Here is an 18,535-nt window from a genome sequence, read left to right as displayed (position 1 = left end):
CCATGCATTCCATTGGTTTCTTCGCCCCCAAATTAACCGACTAAAAAGTGCTACAGAACTCATTGAGTAAATATTTCGATCCAAGTATATTTTAAAATTTTGTTGGTGAGCGACTTTTGAGAAGTGGCACAGAGTCAGAGAAGGTTCGGCGCCCAGTACTGACAATGGGATGCCAAACTTTCAGCTACAGGGATGCCTTGAAAAAAAAAAAAAAGAGAAACTGGGCACCCAGTTTTTTCAGAAGGAAAAAAAAACTCCCTAAATTTCTGTTCAAGTCCCGGGTAATTCCTCTGAATTATAATGCCTTCGTGGAACAGCGACATTGCAATGGCTGGGGCCATATTTTTAACATCATAACATTTGCATTCGAAACTATAAACAACAGTTTACAACACTTACTGAAAGCCTTTTAATCTGAGGAGCGTTTTTTTGGATTCTATGGTGGTAATAAGTGTTGCTGAACCGGGAAAAAAACAGAAGAAAGTCAGCATTAAGCAATCCACTAGGTTTTCCAAGGAAACGCTGCTGGAGGTGATTAAAAAGAAGATGTTTGTTTTCCTAGACTACAAAAAAAACAAAACAAAACTTGCATGCCCACCTGACGCACCTTGACTGATATGAATCCAGTTCAATTTGCATTGCGTACTGCTTCATTTAAGATACTTAAAAGTTACATTTAAAAGGATAATTTGGCCTTTAAATAATGTTACACAATGATATTTTTTTATCAGTAATAATTTGTGGAAAAGCACATCTTCCAGCAAAATTTGTTACGCTGTTCATACTGTGGTTTATTCTTTTCAAATGATATTATTTTCATTGTTAAAACAAGATCTGGTCCTCATAAAGTCTTCCCCCCTAGACTAGGCAAAAAAAATGTCATTGCCATGACAAAAACTTTGCTCTATTTGCTCCTCCAAATGCAGGGTGTAGAATAGTTATGAAAGTTCTGGGGCACCCTCTTAAAGTCGCAAACTAGAAAGAGAACAAATGAAACATTGTTTATTTCACTGTAGGAGTGTTCCATCTGAAGGCACAAGAACGGATTGTGAAGAGACGTGGCGCGCGTGAGAGTGAGTCAGTCAACAGCCGGAAAAACATACAGGAAGGGAGCTGATCAACGCGAGGCATTCTTCAGCTGATGGCCATTGAGTGACCACTTTATTTGTGTCGCTGAGACGCTGTGCAGGTTTGGCATTTTATCACGTCTTATCATGCGTGTCCAGGGACTCCTTCGCTCGGTTAGCTCCGCTTTTAATGGCACTGCACCAGGGGGACTATAAATCAGCCAGATACGATCCAGGTGACGGACGAGAAACCATTTCTTCGCACTCTGTTAAAAGGAGGTATGCAAGTATGCAGGTCCCTTAAATCCATAATGAGGGAACCATGTGCGTTCCAGGAGTGAGGACAATGTTAGCGGCAACTTCTTTAGGAAACCAAATGAATCATACGGATGTCAGACAAACAAGAAAGCACAGAAGACAAATACATATTAAAATATCTATTTTAACAAAAGTCGGTGGGGAGGAGAGATACAAAAAATACGGATGCACAAAAATACTTTAAGAGCGCAATATTGATATTTCATTGAGAAATAGTCTGACATGTTCGTGTTTTTCCAATGGCTAGTGTGAAATTACCGGATGCAACACCTCAACACGAGAAAACAAATTTAGTTAGCAACACAAGTTCCCCTAAATTATTACTTCATTTTACATTATTGCCTTACATTTCAGCAATCTCCAAATATTTAGCTGCATAGTTTAACTAAAAAAACTATATTACCTAATGTATAAATATTTCTAATTGACTGAGGCAACTGTTGGACTGTGAAACATTCCGAAATAACTGCACTGAATTATTCAGTTTTTACAAAAATAATATGATACGTGCTGTGAATGACACAATTTTGATTCCCCACTTAAAATAATGGCTCTAGTAAATAAAAAACTACATTATCCTGGTTCACAATGTATCGTAACAGCACTCCTTTATCAGTATATGTACTGCATTACCAGATTTTGGCCAGTGCACATCTTGCGATACAATGTATATCCCAATACAGGAGGGTTGATATGATACATTGCGACATATTATGATGCTGTAAGTTCAGCAATATCGTGTAATGAGAACCATCTTTTAAAGGAGAAACTCAGATAATGCGGTACAATATCATGTGCACAAAAAAATACTGTTATATACATATATATATATACATATGTAAAACTTTATAGTATAAAAATGTCACAAATGCAGCAACATATACAAGTATCTATGTATTAAATATTGATACAGACAACTTAAAATATCAAGACAATGTCACACAATCACGTACTGCCATATTTCAGTAAAAAATATTGATTCAGTTTTGCGGAATCAAGTATCTATATGTTCTTACTCATCTAATACACAGCCCTGTTTGCTCCTCAATAACTCCACTAAATGATGGATGAGGATTTTACTATATCATCTACTGGCATATATGTGTGTTCCAACATGTTTCAAAAGCCTGGCTGACAAAGGGAATGAAGTATTTCTTGAATAAAATACATCCTGAATAGATTCTTCAATCCTCAAAGAGGTAGATGTATACCACAAAACAAAAGGGGCACCGGCAGATGAGGCTGTTCTGACTGAATCGACAGGGTAATGCTCGGCTGGCCAGCTGTGTTTTGAGAACACTGTCATAAACAAAGACTCAACTCCACTTCTCAAACAGCCGAATCAGAAGTGCTGCCAAAAGTATTTAAAGATGGCCATGTAATGCCCAAAATGAAAAGACTTCTGCGGTCGGTCATTGAGAGTAAGGAGCGGAAAGAAAAGCTCAGTTGCAAAGAAAATGTGATTAAACAAGATTGGACAACAATGTCCGCATCAAGAGATCGAACTGAAGAGAATAGGCTTCTTTAGCTTACACAACATCGTGTTCCCACCAGTATACTTGTTTATTTTTCCTTATATAGGCTTTGTTACTTGATTTTTCGGTTCCATTTAGACACTGTGGAGTTAGCATAATTTTTATACAGACTAAACATTTCTGAATGGAATGTGGAAAGTAAACACTAGCTGGTTATAATGTTGGCATATGTTGACGCTACAAAAGCATAAATGCATAAACACAATGCAAAGCGGATGAATAATGCCTTTCTTGGACCAGGAAGAGCAAGAACATTGGCCACAGGAACTGCTTGAATTCAGGCACAGACCAACACCGCACACTAATCCGGTGGGTTTCATGGTCGACATCAGAAGGTCACTATTGTACTTCAGATTCCAGCTCCAGGGGGGGCGCACGGATTGCTACGTTCGACACGCTCAAAGTCGCCATGACAGAGAGTGAACTTTTGGAATGACAGGAAAGTGCTGACTAATCAAATCGGAATTTTATGGTCCGCTATAAAGGAGGCAGATCATCGAGTGTTCTCATATTAAACATGACCACTAGAATTGGACTTGTTCATGCTGACTTCCGAAACTTCTAATAAGAGTGATACAGCGGGGAAGACAGTATGACCATACCTAGTTTAGAGCCCCCTGCGCTCTTCTTTATAAACCATATTCCCAGGATCTCAACATGAAATTGTGGCTCGAGACGTGGGTTTGCTGAATCAGATGCACCCAGTTAGAAAGGCCACTGTCTCATGATATCCTTGAGCTTTGTCTGAACCTTAACATTGCAAGGCCTGCAGTACATAGGCCATATAAAGTATAAAGCACAGGAGGTCCTTTCTTCCTGTGGCAATAAAACTGTACAATTCATCCCTGAAAAAAACGACAGTGAAGGATTCTTTGGCACGTTTTTCTGTTCACTCTGTCCTTGAATCTGCATTTTCTTGCACATTATTTCTAAACTCTTCTGTATTACTTTTTGCACTTTATAATATTTCTTTTCGTTTCACTGTGATATGTTGTGTACAGAGCATGTTACGGACATAATTTCCCTTGGGATTAATACAGTTTTCTGATTCTGATATCCATCAAATGACTTGTGAACCGGCTGTAGTCCCATTTGCCCAAGTATCGAGTCCATCATGACTTATGCAATGGGCACTCCAGTTTTCATGCCCTCCTTCCCTGGTTATTCAGCGGCCCCCTCCTGATTTAAGTCAAATTACTGTGCGATTTATGGGTGGGGTGCAGCGGCATCAAGAGAAGCTCTTGAGGCGCTGCCCCTACCACAGTATTCACTGCCGTAAGCAGTGACTCGTTGCTTCATTCAGACATCAAATATGGTTCAAAAGAAGGTCACCATAGAAACTACACATTGCACTCACAAGCTCGTAGTAATAGCTAATGTTATTGATATATGCTGAACTACGCCTCCAGACAAAATCCCGTCCCGTAGAAGGGACGATAAATAAAGCATGGGAACTCTGCAATGGCAACAATGTGTTGTGATGCCGAATTCCCCCACAAGCGGTTGGTCAGATGCCCTCAACATGCTCCATACCAACACACAGCAAGTTCATTCCAGCCTTTACATTGATTTAATATGTAATATAACATTACCATTAAAGGCTGAAGTCCAGATCCTGAAAATGAACCTAAATCCCTATTTAAGCACCAAGAACGGGTTAAATTCCATCAATTACTTGGACTGATTCTTTCTTGTAATTTCTATAGAAAGTCTGTGATTCAAGAATTACCAATGAATTCTCGCCTCCCTCCGCACTGTGAAATGGAGATTACTCTTTCGAAGCCTTCAGACTTGCATGATGTCATTCCTATAAAAATGTGCCGGGCTTGGGAACATTTCGGAAAAAATATTGGTCCGCAGTCACGTCCGGAAACGGTCACAAGCCACAGTAGAAGCTCTGCATTACGATTCTAATAGATTCATATTTCCTAATAGTCTTCTGTGTATCTTTTAGTGAGATTTAGTTTTGAAGGTGTTGATGTACACAAAGCCAGTACTAGTTCAGAACCTCTCCGCTTCACAGAGCTACAATCCTGCAGCGCAATAAAAACGGTCATAAAACTTCACCACTACTTTGCCGAACGTCCTCCAGGCTCAGAGCCACCAGAGTTCCCATATTTATCCAAGATACATTTCCAGGAAGTAATTAAGGGGAAAAGTTAAACATAGGCATTTAGAAAGAGGTCAGCAGAGTTCCTTTCAACAACTTTCCTGGGCTGAATCGTGCTGAGTAAATGGGCAAATCTTCTGGGACTTTGCATTCCATAAAGCAGCAAGTTCCTCGAAATGCCTCGCTCTGGCAAATTCCACACTATACAACTCCACTTTTTCCACCGTGACCCAATCATACCGCCGTCACTCAAGACCTGACAGATTCAGGAGCCGCTGCATAGCGAGAACGGCCGGTCACAACAGGTATTCGGGGTTGAGTAAGCCCTCCGCAGTGAAGGTCGAGGCGAGCAGTGAAATCAGGCCACGGTGACACTGTGACGCCCACACCCTCCCGGTGAATGGATTAAAAGCCTTTCTGCTCCCACAAACACACACTTGACTGAAGCATTCGTGGACAAGCACCACTGACTGACAAGACAGACAAATGAGTCCGGTCTATTTCAACATTCATTCACTTGAAAGGCCACAATGAGCTTTTACAAACCCAAATGACCCGTTGTGGGTTGTGCGTCTGGGCGTCCACCCGTGTCCATAAATAGAAGTGGTCAGGTAAGTACCTTTTTTTTCCACATTTCCCGACTAATTTTAAGTCCAACATCCATCCTTACATCTCCTGAAGCCACACCTCCAGAGCAACAAAGCATTGACTTGTTAATGTTTTCAAATGCCTCATTCACAGGTAAGAAAAAAAAAACATAGGTTTGTTGTTTCAAGTTGTATCTATTGTGCATTACATGGATTCCCACGGCGCTATATCCTTCAGGTGGTCACCCACACAGGAGCTGCTCCAGGATTCTGTATTCTTTAGCAGTAATGCCGCCCTACACTCGGCCTGCACGATATATCGCTAAAAAAAAATGGCAATTTTGATTCACCCTTGTGTCTGATTTAATTTTCAATTAACTTTGATTCGTATTTAATTTACAAACCGACTGGATTTGCATCACAAATGCTACTTTCCTTTGTGAGTTCTATACTCTATACACTACTTTCTGAGTTCCCATGACGCTCATGGCTCCACCTTCAGCCAATGACGAAGCGCACTGTCGTCACGTGTTACACTCGTGACGTAACGCGGTAGTGATAGAAACTGAAGGAATATGGATGACAAACCCGGGAACTAGTTGCGAGAATCAGCCCACCAAACAGTCTCAAAATGAACTTGTACCTGAAACTGTTGAAAGGTCCGGAGTGGAAAGTTTCATAAATGCAGTGCTCTCTGTCTCGGAGTCCCGCTACAAGCAGCCAGTATGTAAATAGTTCACAGACATAGCAACTGCGACGTCTAACATCAAATTACCAGTAAATGTTTTTTTTTCTATTTTTCCCTCCTTGAAGAGGTATGTAAAATGAATAAAAATGAATACCCTGCACCAGACTTTTCGCTAAGATTTTGAGACATGGTGTTCCAATATCTGTCATGGGGGAGAGGCAGGATGATCGCTATGTGTTGCCAAAGAAACCCTCCAAAATAACACAAGGATTTTAGTACGTTTTGTACACAAGAATTTCACAGTTTTCTTCCCATTAACAGTATCAAACATCCCATAAATAACAGCCATGGCTGCGTCGGCCAAGTCATTGTGAATAAACGAAAGATTTCACCTGAAAACGAATATATGGTGCCCACAATAGCAAAGGTGTAGGTCCACAAAGGCGTGAGAATCTGCGCGTTTCGAGGTAACTTGACAAAATTACTGGATAGAAGCAGTCTTTTTAAGGAAACCAGCGGATTTGTACTGTGATCCCAGCACTGTACATGCACTCATGATCCGAATTTTAGGGCAACCAATTTCTAGTCAAGCCCCCCCCCCCACCCCCCAAAGACGCCCTGACGCCTCCACACTGAGATTTCACCCCTCTACACTTCAATACATTGTGGAAGTGAAATTTGCAATATCATAGGTCCCTCAGTGTCAGTCAATGAAATTCCAAATTCAAATCATCAAGGACAAAAAATGCCCTTAGGCGTTCACCTAAATAACACCTTCAACACCGCTTCCATCAGCCAACATGAAGATATAAACAAAACAAAACTGACGGAACACGATCTGCGACAGCAGGAGCACAGCAATACCTTATCTCACTTTTTCCAATCCTAACCAAGAAAGCAACTGGCAACGGCAAATAGAATACATGAACCCGAACTCACTCAACCCTCGAGGCAACAGGTCATCCACTGAAACTACTTCTTTAAATTCCATACTTTAAAACTGCATAAGTTGGGAGCTTGGGAGAACTTCTACATGCTGAACTAGAGGAGACTCTGGCACTCATCAGCCCTGCAGATACAGTACACTGTGTATACATGAGTGGGTACTCAAACCTTCTCAGAATGTGAGCTTCAATGGCTCCTGCAAATCTTTCAAGACTCATTAATCTTCCTTCCCATGGTGCGAGTGCAGGGAAGCTAATGTTTTGAGTAACGGACCAAACTGTAGCACCTCTTTGTTTCCTGCGGTTGGACTACAGTAATATAACTGGATACAGAACACACACAGAAAACACTGAATTCAATTGAAAAAATATTGAAACTAAATGAGACGTTTTAACCACCAAACGAACAGGACCAAACCTAAAACAACTGCTAAACTATTTTGTTTTTTAATTGGGGAAACTTCACCTCCTCTAAATTCCTTACTTGAAGTGTCATCATGGCGTGGAAACATGATTTACCATCATGCCTGAAGCAGACTGTCCTTGGAGAAAACAGCTGAAAAACACATGCATGCCAGAGAAAAAGCAGGAAAAAAAAATCTGGGAAAAACGTCTACATTTTTTGGTCCAATTGTCATGCGGAGAAAAAAAAAAACTGTTGGCGCACTGCCGCTGTGTAGTAAGCCAAGACTGTTTAATCTCAACTGCACTGACCCAGAGAGCAGGAGAGAAGGAAGTTTTAGGGAAAAGGACAGTGGTGTGATGAATGAGGGAGTCTCATAAACGCCCTAAGTTTGGATTTATTTCTACTCCTTACCAACTCTATTTCTTTGCAGTTTCAGGTTATTCCAAGAGCTGGCATTAAGGTTCAGAAAGAGAGCACCATTTAAAACTCAGTTGCCCTCCCACTTTAAAAAGTTGATGCCCTATGGCAACACCTCATTTTTATTCTCGACCTGGAACGGGGTGGCAGGAAGTTCCATCATGTTGTTGATAGTAGAGATCGCAAACAGCGCCTTTGTAAACAGGACAGCTGCCAAGCCAGAACAGCTGCCGCAATACAGTCACACCATCCGGGTGCGTTTGGTGTCAAGTATGGGATGGCTTCCTGTCAAAAATGTATCCACCGCTAGCCTTTAAAGGTGTCGCTGCCAGCCAGTGAGATTCGACGGTGAAGGTTTAGTTTAGCACCATCACGCTAAAATAAACCTTCTGACTGTAGATTGGCCACCAGATGCCGCTATATACCAGCGTACTCTTGGTGGCCTAGCTTCAATTGAAAATCGAGCGTCCATTTTTTTTCATGTTTTGCAGACGCCCAGACTCCCTCCTTGCTAAAAGTCTGGCTACTTGGGGTGGGCACTTCTCTGTGCTTATGGTCTGCGGGAGGCAACCAGAGGGCATAGAAGAAACGGGGAAAAAGCACTGGGAGAACTGAAAGGAATCCTCAACCTTCAGGCCGCATCCTCCACTCTTCAAGAGAAGACCCCTGACGTACCGGGGAGGCGACAAATGACACGGCTTCAAAGCTCACCAGATGAAAGCTCTGCAGCTCCGGTCAGCCCTCCAGCGGATTTAGCTTCATCCTACAGAAAACCTAAACAATCCTTTTACAGCAGTGCTTTAATGGGGGCACTTGGGCCGGGCAGACCCACAGTCAGGATCATCCAGGACAAGGCGAGGCGGGGTTCCTTCAAAGCTGCTATTTTAAGGTCAATTGTTAAGTGAAGTGTGATTGCAGAGGCCAATTCCAAACAAAGGGCCCGACATATTTGGGAGATTGAACTGATGTGGAACCCTGTTGGCTGGAGCCAACTGTGTAACAGGGTCATCGCAACGGTCCATTTGACACCTAGGGCACTTAGCGTTTCCCAAGAAAGAAAGTGTGTACTCGCATAAACTCAACCTAAATACACAAATAATCCAGCAGTTCTGTGATAGTTTCATCAATATCTGAAAGCAGCTCCACACAACACTCACTCACTTCCTGTTTACTATCCAAAATAGCACGACTGAGATGTTCCCAAGATTGTCCATAAACGCAACAGACAAGCGTCTATTTCGGGATTGGATGTTAATGACCACAACAGGAAAATGGTAATTGGCTTTCCAACTTATACAAGGGACAAATTCTTCGGTTGTGTGGAGGGACACTCCAGCCACCACATAGTGCCGTAATGGTGTTGGAGGAAAATAAAACCAGAGAAAAGTCAGAGTAAATGACAATAAGTTCATGAAAACTGCTTGGTGAACTCCCCACATCAGGGTGATGTCATGCTGCCCTTGAGCAACGTGGACTTTGTGCTGCTCTTGTCAGATGGAATTAAACCACACAACTCTGGGAGCGAAACCTCAAAAACTGATGATGTAATGACTTCAGCTGTGCACTCCTTGTTGGGTCACACGACACCAATTTTGCTAGGTGCTCGGTTACACATCATGGATGTTCTACTGTTCTTCAGGTATCAACACATTAAAGAAAGAGCAGAACTTGGTTCTGCTGTTACTGTACCAGCGTCCATTAAATCCTGTCTACTACACTGTATTGATGACTCGTGCAACAACCTACAGCCCCGACTTTCCAAAATTCAACCAAAAATAGCTTTTAAAATCTCAATTTGAATTGTCATTTAATTGTGAAAACATGAAAAAAAAACTCTCCAAAACTCATCAGAAGGTCATGAAGAAGGTGAGGACGAGCAGTTGACCTATGAATGAATGAAAAAAGAAGCGTCCACAGAACATTGCCAGTTCCTCACAATGGATCTTGAGACACAAACTTCAGTAAGATGCACAATAATACACTTTTATGACTCATCATGTTTGCACTGGTGATGGACAGTCACAGGTGAGCAAGTTGAAAAAGTGTGGACCCCCCAATATTTGTGTTCCGTTGAGTTGAATTTCCAAATTATTTTGCGTTATATCTGCAGTACAGAGTCTGGCTTCAGACCTTAAAGACACCCCTTAAACTAGCGTCTACTTCCTTAAACTCCAGAAAACTTCTCAGACAATGACCCACATCCCCAGCTTCATATAGCCACTGAGAAAGCACCAGTTTCCACCAGGTTTAAAGCGGGGGTCTCCGAAGACAACAGCTCTGACCCTCCACAGAGCTGATCCCTCCTCCAGCTGTGTGACCCCCAAAATCCTGATCATGAACCCCCGCAGCTCACTGGCAGGTGCCACCAACGACCTCAGAAACCGGAGCAACCGTGAAGCGAGCGATTCTAAACGAAGCCAGATGTTAGGAACGTCAGACACCGGGCTGCTTCCACCTGACCCCGGAGCCGCAGCTGGACGCTCCCACTCCCGTTAGTTGTGAGGGGAAAGTTACTCACAGAATGGTGGTCTGCGGAGACACTGATGGAACCGTCTCCAAGTTTAAATGCATACATCTCACGGTGGTCCGGAAGCACAGGCAGCGGCTGGGACACGAGAGCGCGGAGTGCGCGCCGACGAGGAGCAACAACGAGGCTGCGGCGAGCAGACGCGGAGAGAAGAGCGGAGCAGCCCGCAGCGCCATTTCCAGCGCCATTAACGCCGAGCAGAGCAGCAGCTGCAGGCTAACGGCGCTAGCCGGGCTAGGAGAGGGAGGGAGGGAGGGAGGGAGGGGAGGCGGAGAGAGGCGTCCCCCAAATCAGTCCGGGACTCCAGCGGAGCTGAGTCTGTTAGAACCCGAGCCTCACCTCAGTAGAAACGTCTATTGAAGCCGGGAGCAAGGAGGAGAACACCAGTTGCACACGTCACTTTCCCCAAAACTACTACATCTGATGGGAACTTTTTCAGAAATCGAAAATGTCTTTGTACGTAAGTCATCCTGCAACAAATAACGAACCATTTTATTGTATTGTTTTTCTCGGTATAAATTATCGTTCAGTAAGCTCAGCTCAAATAAATTCTTAAATATAAGAAAAAAAAAAAAAAATCAATAACAAATAAATACATTAAAAAAGAGACAAAACATGTCAATGAGTGTATTCATAGCACCTAGAAATACAGAATATGAATACATATATAAATATAAACATAAATACGTAAGAAATAAATAAAATAATTTAATAAATAATAGAGAAATACATTAAAAAGAAGAACAAAAAATGAATTAATTAATAGAACTCAGAAATAGTATTTAAAAGTAAGGTAGAAATAATCCTCTTGCAATATTGAAAATTTGCAGACTCATTTATTTTTAAGTTGTATCTAAGCATCGATTTTCATTTAGTTGAAGCATCACAACATTTTTAAATACATTTTAAATACCTACATTTCAATTGTTTTCTGAGAATTTTACCTCTATATCAAAACAGATATTCGTCACCATAAATACATTAAAAATATGTTTGTAATTGTTGTTTCTCCTCGGAACAAATGTGATTCGAGTTTTTTTTTTCCATTCACATCATGTTCCCTTGTTAATTAAAATAAATACAATGTCAATAAAAATGAATACAAATTAAACATGTAAATGACTCAAGAGTGGATTCATTTAATGCATCTAATTTAAAGTCAGTTGTAATGTATTCTTTTCATTTTCAGATTTTATTTACGCAGTAATAAAATACAATGATATGGATCATGCTCAGAAATAAACCACATATGATGCAGAGTGTGCCTCATGTTCTTTAATATAGCGCCCTCCAGAGGCAAAAGATGGTGGTGTTGCTACTGACTAGATCATGTTTCTTAAATTGAATCAAGAAGACTGCCAACTTTCGCCATCGTCCACATTTGTTTTACTTCTCTTTACACCCGTCCAAAAGTATCTCACTTTACTTTGAGTACCACGTTATATTAGTTTGTTTTTGCTGCCGCCACGAGGCAGGAAGAGGAATTACACTCTCGAGGCCCTTTATTCCTCCTGACTAACGCGATTGAAAACAATAAAGGACGTCGTTCTACAGAGCTCTGGCAACACATTTTTCCTTTATTCAGAGTAAGATGTGTCAACATCCAGCATGACAAAAATTGTACAAAGTTCACAATTTATAAATTAAATATCACAGCAACTTGTGATCTCACACATTTATAGCAAAATTAAAATGTCAACAAATCCATGCTGTGTAGTACAAAAATAAATCAAACTTCAGTTCCACAGAGAGCACAATAGTTTATACAAAATCCCGTCTTTGTTAATGGAAATCAACCAGCTGGAGGGAAATAAAAGCAACCTCGGATGGATTCACGATATTTCCGATGAGAACTCTAAACGTGTGACCTGCCTGGATCCATCACAGAAATGAACTGGAAATGAGAAATAAATAAATGTACCACCGTCGTACGAGCAGCCAGTTTGTGCTTTAGAATCCATTTTCCATTTTCAACCGATGATGAGAATTAATTGAAAAACTGGTACTAGCTATTACTCTACTGAAGCGTTACTATATTGGCGAGAAAGCTGCAGACACGATGCTGTGGAAAATGCAGTCATGGACGATGAGTCCTGGAAGAGGACGGGAAATTACAATAGATGAGATTAAATCTGGTGGACGACAAGCACCTTTTATTAGTTCTCAAAAAGGCAAATTCAGGAAAAAAGGTGGCTGCTATCAGCTAGAATGGATGGAGGCGCGAGTACGACGCCGGCGTGTCACATCATGAAGGTCTGGTTTCACCAGCGTAATTCTGCTTATTTTTTTCTTCAAAAACTTGAATTGATTGACTACTTTATCCTTTGTACAGTGATTAGATATAAAGTGCTGCTGGGGGATAACTTCATCTTCCTAAAACATAGCAAAAAAAAACCAAAACAGAACATTAATAATGTTTTTACACTTGATAATAGCCTACAGTAAGAACTGCTATGGTTATAATCCGCCTGATTTCAAGTCCAACTCTTCCTTTGCCAGTGATTCTACATCCACATCTCTCCGAGCGGTGAGTTGCTCCAATCCTGTGCCAAAGAGGTCACCTGGAAAAATTGCACGCCGCCGTATGTTAAGGATAATATCTTCAAGGACAAGTGCAAAAAGTCTTCTGGCACGTAAGTGGGGGACAGTGACCCTGTAAGTCCCGCTGTCTATAAATACTCTTTACAAAATCTTCGGAAACCCTCCTTTTAATCTCTCGGGTTCTGCCTCTGTAAAAACATCAAAACATGGAAACGAAGGTGTCCCTGTGCAAAGTACAGAAAGAAATGAAGTCCAGTTTCCTGCTCCTTTTTTTATTTTTTAAAAAGAATTCCTCGTATTAAAAGATTTGTATAAAAATCATTATTTTACATATATTAAAAATGTCGCCCGCCGCTTTTTCCTCTTTTTTTTTTTATGAACAAGAAATTGCATATACCCAACCTTTATATTTTCTTTTGCAGATTGCATCTTGTCAAAATCTAAGGAAGTGATTTTACTCGTGGTATTGCTCCGACTTTAGTCTAGAAATTGAGCAGATTGGATTTCGGGAAGAAAAAAGGTCTCACTCTTTCAAAAAAAAAAAAAAAAGTCATTGTCTATTCACTTGTTATTATTCTCTGGGAATTGGTCGGGATCGCCACCATTGGGTTTCCGTGTGATGATGTTTACGATAGAACTGTTCATTCATACATTCATACAAACATCATGTCAGTTTCCTCTCAGCACCAATTGGAAAAAAAATCCCCCCACCTACAGCGATGCATCTTTTTTTTTCTTTTTTTTTTTATCGTCAAACACAAACATTTCTCAAGCATTGTCAGAAAATAAAGCGATTGCAAACCAGTTCTTGCTTTTGAACAATCCACACGCAAGAAGAAGAAGAAGAAGTAGAAGAAGAAAACATTTAAGTCCAGAAAAAAACCCAAAGGAAACTCGTCCTGCAGCGTTTGAACGTCACTGTCCTTTTTTTTTTTCTGTCGTCAAGCGATAAAAAGATGTTACTGTTACATTACTGTTCAGAAATATACACTAAAAATGTGCATACATGAGCAGCTAGAAACGACACTATGTCAGCTCTTATGAAAACGTACAAAATGTGAATGTCCTCAAAAACTAATCCGCTGCTTCCTCTTCGCTCTTCAGAACCCGCCACTCCAGAAAAACAAGATCTTTATAAGCTTAATACCTCTTTTTTGTCGAAGGAACAGAAATATATAACACTATGTCACTGCTCTGATTCACCTGCAGAAGGTAAGTTGACGTCCCACCCTCACCCCGCCCGCTCCCCCCGCCCCCCCGGTCTGTTAGACTTGGATCCCTTGAACGGCTTGCTTGATGTTTTCCAACAGGGCTTTGTTTTCTGGACTCTGGTACTGGTCCTGGTTGCTGTAGATGTCCGTCAGTGTGGTCACGTAAGCATCGAAGTTCTGATCGATCGTGGGCTCCTGCGGCAGCAAAACAATACACGTCACTTTCATCTGAAGCTCACTGTGTTTGGTTTATTCATTTCTTTGAGAGTAAAACTCCAAATATTCAGAGTCCACTGGTGCGCTTCTCTCGCGGTACAGTAGCTGTGTAGGGCAAATGTCAATCACAATACAGAACGCATGATAAAAAAATGAAAAGCTAACGTGCGATTACAAAAATGAACTCACAGTTACGAAAATAAATGTGCTATTTCAAATATGAATGTGCAGTTACAAAAACTACTGCGCAATCACGAAAAGGAATGACAGTCATGGTATAACAAAAACAAATGTGTCATTTGGTAAACAAACATTTTACGAAAATGAACACACAATTATGAAAATTGACGTGCAATTCAGTTAGTGTGCATTTCCAAAAACTCTCAACCGCAATTAAGAAAAAAAACAAACAATTTCGAAAGTGAATTCGGAGTTACGAAAAAGAATACAAAAAAAGAACTTGCGATTATGAATATGACCGTGCAATTACGGATATGAACTTGCAATTACGAAAAATCACTTCAAATTACAAAAAAGAACTTTTTACGAAAACAAACAATTGCGAATATGAAAAGTGCAGTTACAAATCCAAACGCACAATTCCGAAAGCAGATGTGCAATTGAACATGCAATTACAAAACTGAACGGACGATACGAAGCGATTAAAAAAACGACTGCAGGGTTACGAAAACTAACACGCTATTACAAAAACCAATGCACACTTGAACGTACAATTACAAAAGGTGCATGACCATGCTGTGAGACGTGACACAGAGGTCTTATGAATTGTCTGTTTACAAACAGTTTTATCTCATCACTGGCATCTACCTGCAAGGCGGGGCAGACCCCTGTGCGTTTGTTTTTGTAAACATGACTCCATTGTTGTGGTTGTGCTTTTTGATTTGCCCTGCAGAGCCACCGTAGGACTCCGATGTTTGAACCTAGGTGAGGTCAACATGATGACCACGACAGTTTATGCACCACATCCGGGTTCAGAACAAGTGAGAGAAACAGGAGCAGGTTTCGACTTCATGAGATATTAAAGAGGAGGCAAAGCTCACGACAGAGACGATGTGTTTCTGAATGTTAGACAAGACCAAGCTGAGCTCTGAAAAGTGGCAGACTCGCTCACAATGGACTGAAAGCTCAACACAAAAGAAGACGCCTTACTTGCTGGTGCAGCTGTAAGCAGTTGTTCCTCATGGGAGGCTCTTTGTGTTCCAGGGACTTCTGCTGAGAAAATTGGAATCTCTGTCAGTGTCCACCTGCTTCTGAACCACCTTCACCAGAAATGCATGGCACAGCCTGTATAACCATCTGAGACTTGTTCAACATTTCAGCAAGATCTTAACCACTTTCATTCTCTCCACTGCCTTCTCAGGTTTTAGATCCTCCCCACCGTCAATAGAACAACGTGTCATCTACAAACAAGTTTGTTAAAGAGGGACGAAAATACCGGAAATAATTACGGAAAAAAATCTCACAAGAACAGAAGAGCGCTCAGTTAAAGTATCTATAGCAGGAAGAAGTTATTCATGAGGATGGAAGCTGACATGAGACACACAGTTAAACTCCCAAGTGTGGTGGAACATACTCCTTCATCTCCATGCAGGCGTGTCAGTGAATATAGGCAGGAGATTTGGCAGGAAAAGCGCGGCAGTCCTTTCACAACTCCCTCTCACAGTTTGGACAGACAAGCCGTGCTGCACATTTTAGGATGGAGCATGCACACTGTGCTAGTTCGCCATGGGCTCGCCGTTCCCGATGGCCCTTACCATATGAGGGAGCTGGACATTAGCTAAACTGTTAATCAGTGACTGGCTGAGGTCGGCCAGCTCATGCAGCAGAGATTCATTTTGCTGTTCAATCACCTTGTTTTCATCCTCTATGGACTTCAGGCTGGACTCCATGGTGGTGATCTGAGGAGAGGAGGACGGAGGTGTTACAGGGCGGCAAGGCTGGAGGGCTGTGTTCAGATTCAGATCACGATTTAAAAAAAAAAATTAATAAAAATAACCAAAAAATACAAATTTAAAAATTCAAAATAAATAAGAAAAGCATTACACAGCACTACAAATAAAATCACATTTTTTTACTCTCATAAAATAAATAAATAATTAAAACTAAGATTAACTGCTTTTGTGTGTTTTTGACTGAAGGATTTATTCTCATATTTATCGATTAATTTCATCACTATTTAGTAATGGACTGACTTGTGGGGCTTCATGGTCCCCTGTATTCATTTCCAGAGCCCACTAGATGGTACTGTCGGCTCTTGAATGTTGTTCTTAAATCTTAAAGCTTTTTCAAAACAGAAGCGCCACCCACTGAGCTCTGAAACTCAGGTTTCATGAAGCCTCAGAACCGCTGTTTCCTGCGGCGGTCCACAACTCGTGGGTCGGCCCCCCCCCAAAAATGGCCCCTCTGATTGGAACCCGAGTCTTCACACACGTTCGAGCTTCACCTGCGTTCTGAGCTTGATCATGTCGGCCTCCACCTGCGAATTGGTTTCACTTAAATCTTTGATTTCGTCGTCCAGCTGCTTCATGTCGTCTTCGTGCTCCAGTCCTGCGGAAGAGGGCGACTCATTAGACGGCGTGACGATTGAAAGCGACACATGTGCGGACGCCGAACTGGTCACTTCTGCAGGCGGACTAGCAAAGGTCATTCTGCTCGACAATCTCAGACAAATCGCATTAAGATCATGTCACATCCGCTTATGAGATGAAGTCCGGCTCGGGAGGAGAGCCACAACCTGGTGACATCAGACAGGCAGTGAACCAGAGGGTTTACTGTATGTTCTGTTTGGTTTTCGCTCCACTTCTGTTGTGTTGCAGAGGGAAGGCTGTAGTTACCGTTTGTGGAGCGCTGCTGCTTTATTGTCAGCATCTCCACCCCGGAGAGCCGAGCTTTCCTCATGGCAGAGGTGGCGCGTGGACAACCGGACAGACTGTGGGAGAACAGAGGACTGAGGTCAGAGCAAAACCACAAGTCCACTTTGATTTCAAAATGCAACACATTCAATGAGTAACTGCCATTTTTACACTATCTTTGTATCTAAAAATGAATAAAAAAATAAAAATTCTGACGAAAATATCATGTAACAAAGTGCCTTTTCTCTAAAATCATATATTTACCAATAGTTCTGTAATCTATATATTGACTACTTCAAAAAAATCTTCCAATATTTATGAGTTATTCTGAGAATCTTTAAATAAAATGAAATGATAAAATCAAACAACATATTTAAAGAATGTAATGTGATAATGTAATTAAAATTTCCCTTATTTTATAAAGTTTAACTAAGAAAAGACAAGTTATATTTAAGAATATACAGTATTTGATTTGTCCTACAGTGTTCTGGCCTGACAGCACCTCACAGTATATAGGAAATCATTGCTTCCCACAGTGTTCCAGGTTCCTAGGTTCGGCACAGGTTCTTCAGAAACCGGTTCCATTTGTCTCGGCCTGTTTTGTGTTGTGACTATAGCACATGGGGCAGAAATGTGTACGGTTTTGGGAAGCATGAGGGCGGTGACAATGGAGCGTACAGTAGGTAGCGTGAGGGACCTGATGTTTCACTGATGCCGGGTGTCTAGCATTGCTGGTTGGGTCGTGGCCCATTACAACGATGAAGTACAAGAAAAGAGGACTCCAGAACTATAGAAAAGTTTGTTTTCGTTGACCAATTTATTGGCACCAAAGCTGCGTTTGAAAGTGACGACTTAGGCTGTGATGTCTTGTTGCACATGGTCTGGGTTGGGTCAGTTATTTTGGCCCATATTCAGGGGGAAACCCAAGAGGAACCGATCTTACAGGATGTGATTTGGTCTGTCTTTGTGGGGTGTCCTGAACGCAGCTCTGTCGCTCTCTCAGTCTTGGTCTTTGTGTATTGTCTCCAGGATTCAATGAACACTCGCACCTTTTGTCATGTTGTAAAATACATCGCTCAGGAAGGTACTGTAGTT

At 41.4% G+C, this 18,535-nt stretch overlaps 2 protein-coding genes across 10 annotated transcripts in view; both read right to left on the bottom strand.

The window, feature by feature from the left end:
* LOC128747489 (peroxidasin homolog) overlaps positions 1 to 10,791 on the bottom strand; it is a 36,039-nt gene extending 25,248 nt beyond the window's left edge. For both annotated transcript variants that reach the window (XM_053845409.1, XM_053845410.1), the window contains exon 1: positions 10,591 to 10,791. In XM_053845409.1, coding sequence (XP_053701384.1) covers positions 10,591 to 10,787 — 197 coding nt within the window. In that variant the 5' untranslated portion in view covers positions 10,788 to 10,791. The remainder of the gene's footprint in view (positions 1 to 10,590) is intronic.
* A 1,168-nt stretch (positions 10,792 to 11,959) lies between these two features.
* myt1lb (myelin transcription factor 1-like, b) overlaps positions 11,960 to 18,535 on the bottom strand; it is a 105,439-nt gene continuing 98,863 nt past the window's right edge. For 3 of the 8 annotated variants that reach the window (XM_053844270.1, XM_053844272.1, XM_053844269.1), the window contains 5 exons: positions 17,423 to 17,517; positions 17,032 to 17,135; positions 16,439 to 16,486; positions 15,738 to 15,800; positions 11,961 to 14,546 (listed from right to left, as the gene is read on the bottom strand). In XM_053844270.1, the coding sequence (XP_053700245.1) occupies positions 14,406 to 14,546; positions 15,738 to 15,800; positions 16,439 to 16,486; positions 17,032 to 17,135; positions 17,423 to 17,517 (451 nt within the window). In that variant the 3' untranslated portion in view covers positions 11,961 to 14,405. Of the gene's footprint in view, positions 14,547 to 15,737; positions 15,801 to 16,438; positions 16,487 to 17,031; positions 17,136 to 17,422; positions 17,518 to 18,535 lie in introns of all 8 variants that reach the window. The other 5 variants (XM_053844277.1, XM_053844276.1, XM_053844274.1 and 2 more) reach the window with 3 other exon arrangements.

This window comes from Synchiropus splendidus, chromosome 16 (genome assembly GCF_027744825.2).
Source record: "Synchiropus splendidus isolate RoL2022-P1 chromosome 16, RoL_Sspl_1.0, whole genome shotgun sequence".
NCBI lineage: Eukaryota > Metazoa > Chordata > Actinopteri > Syngnathiformes > Callionymidae > Synchiropus > Synchiropus splendidus.
Note: the sequence above shows the minus strand (reverse complement) of the source record. Positions and strands in the feature narration are given on the sequence as shown.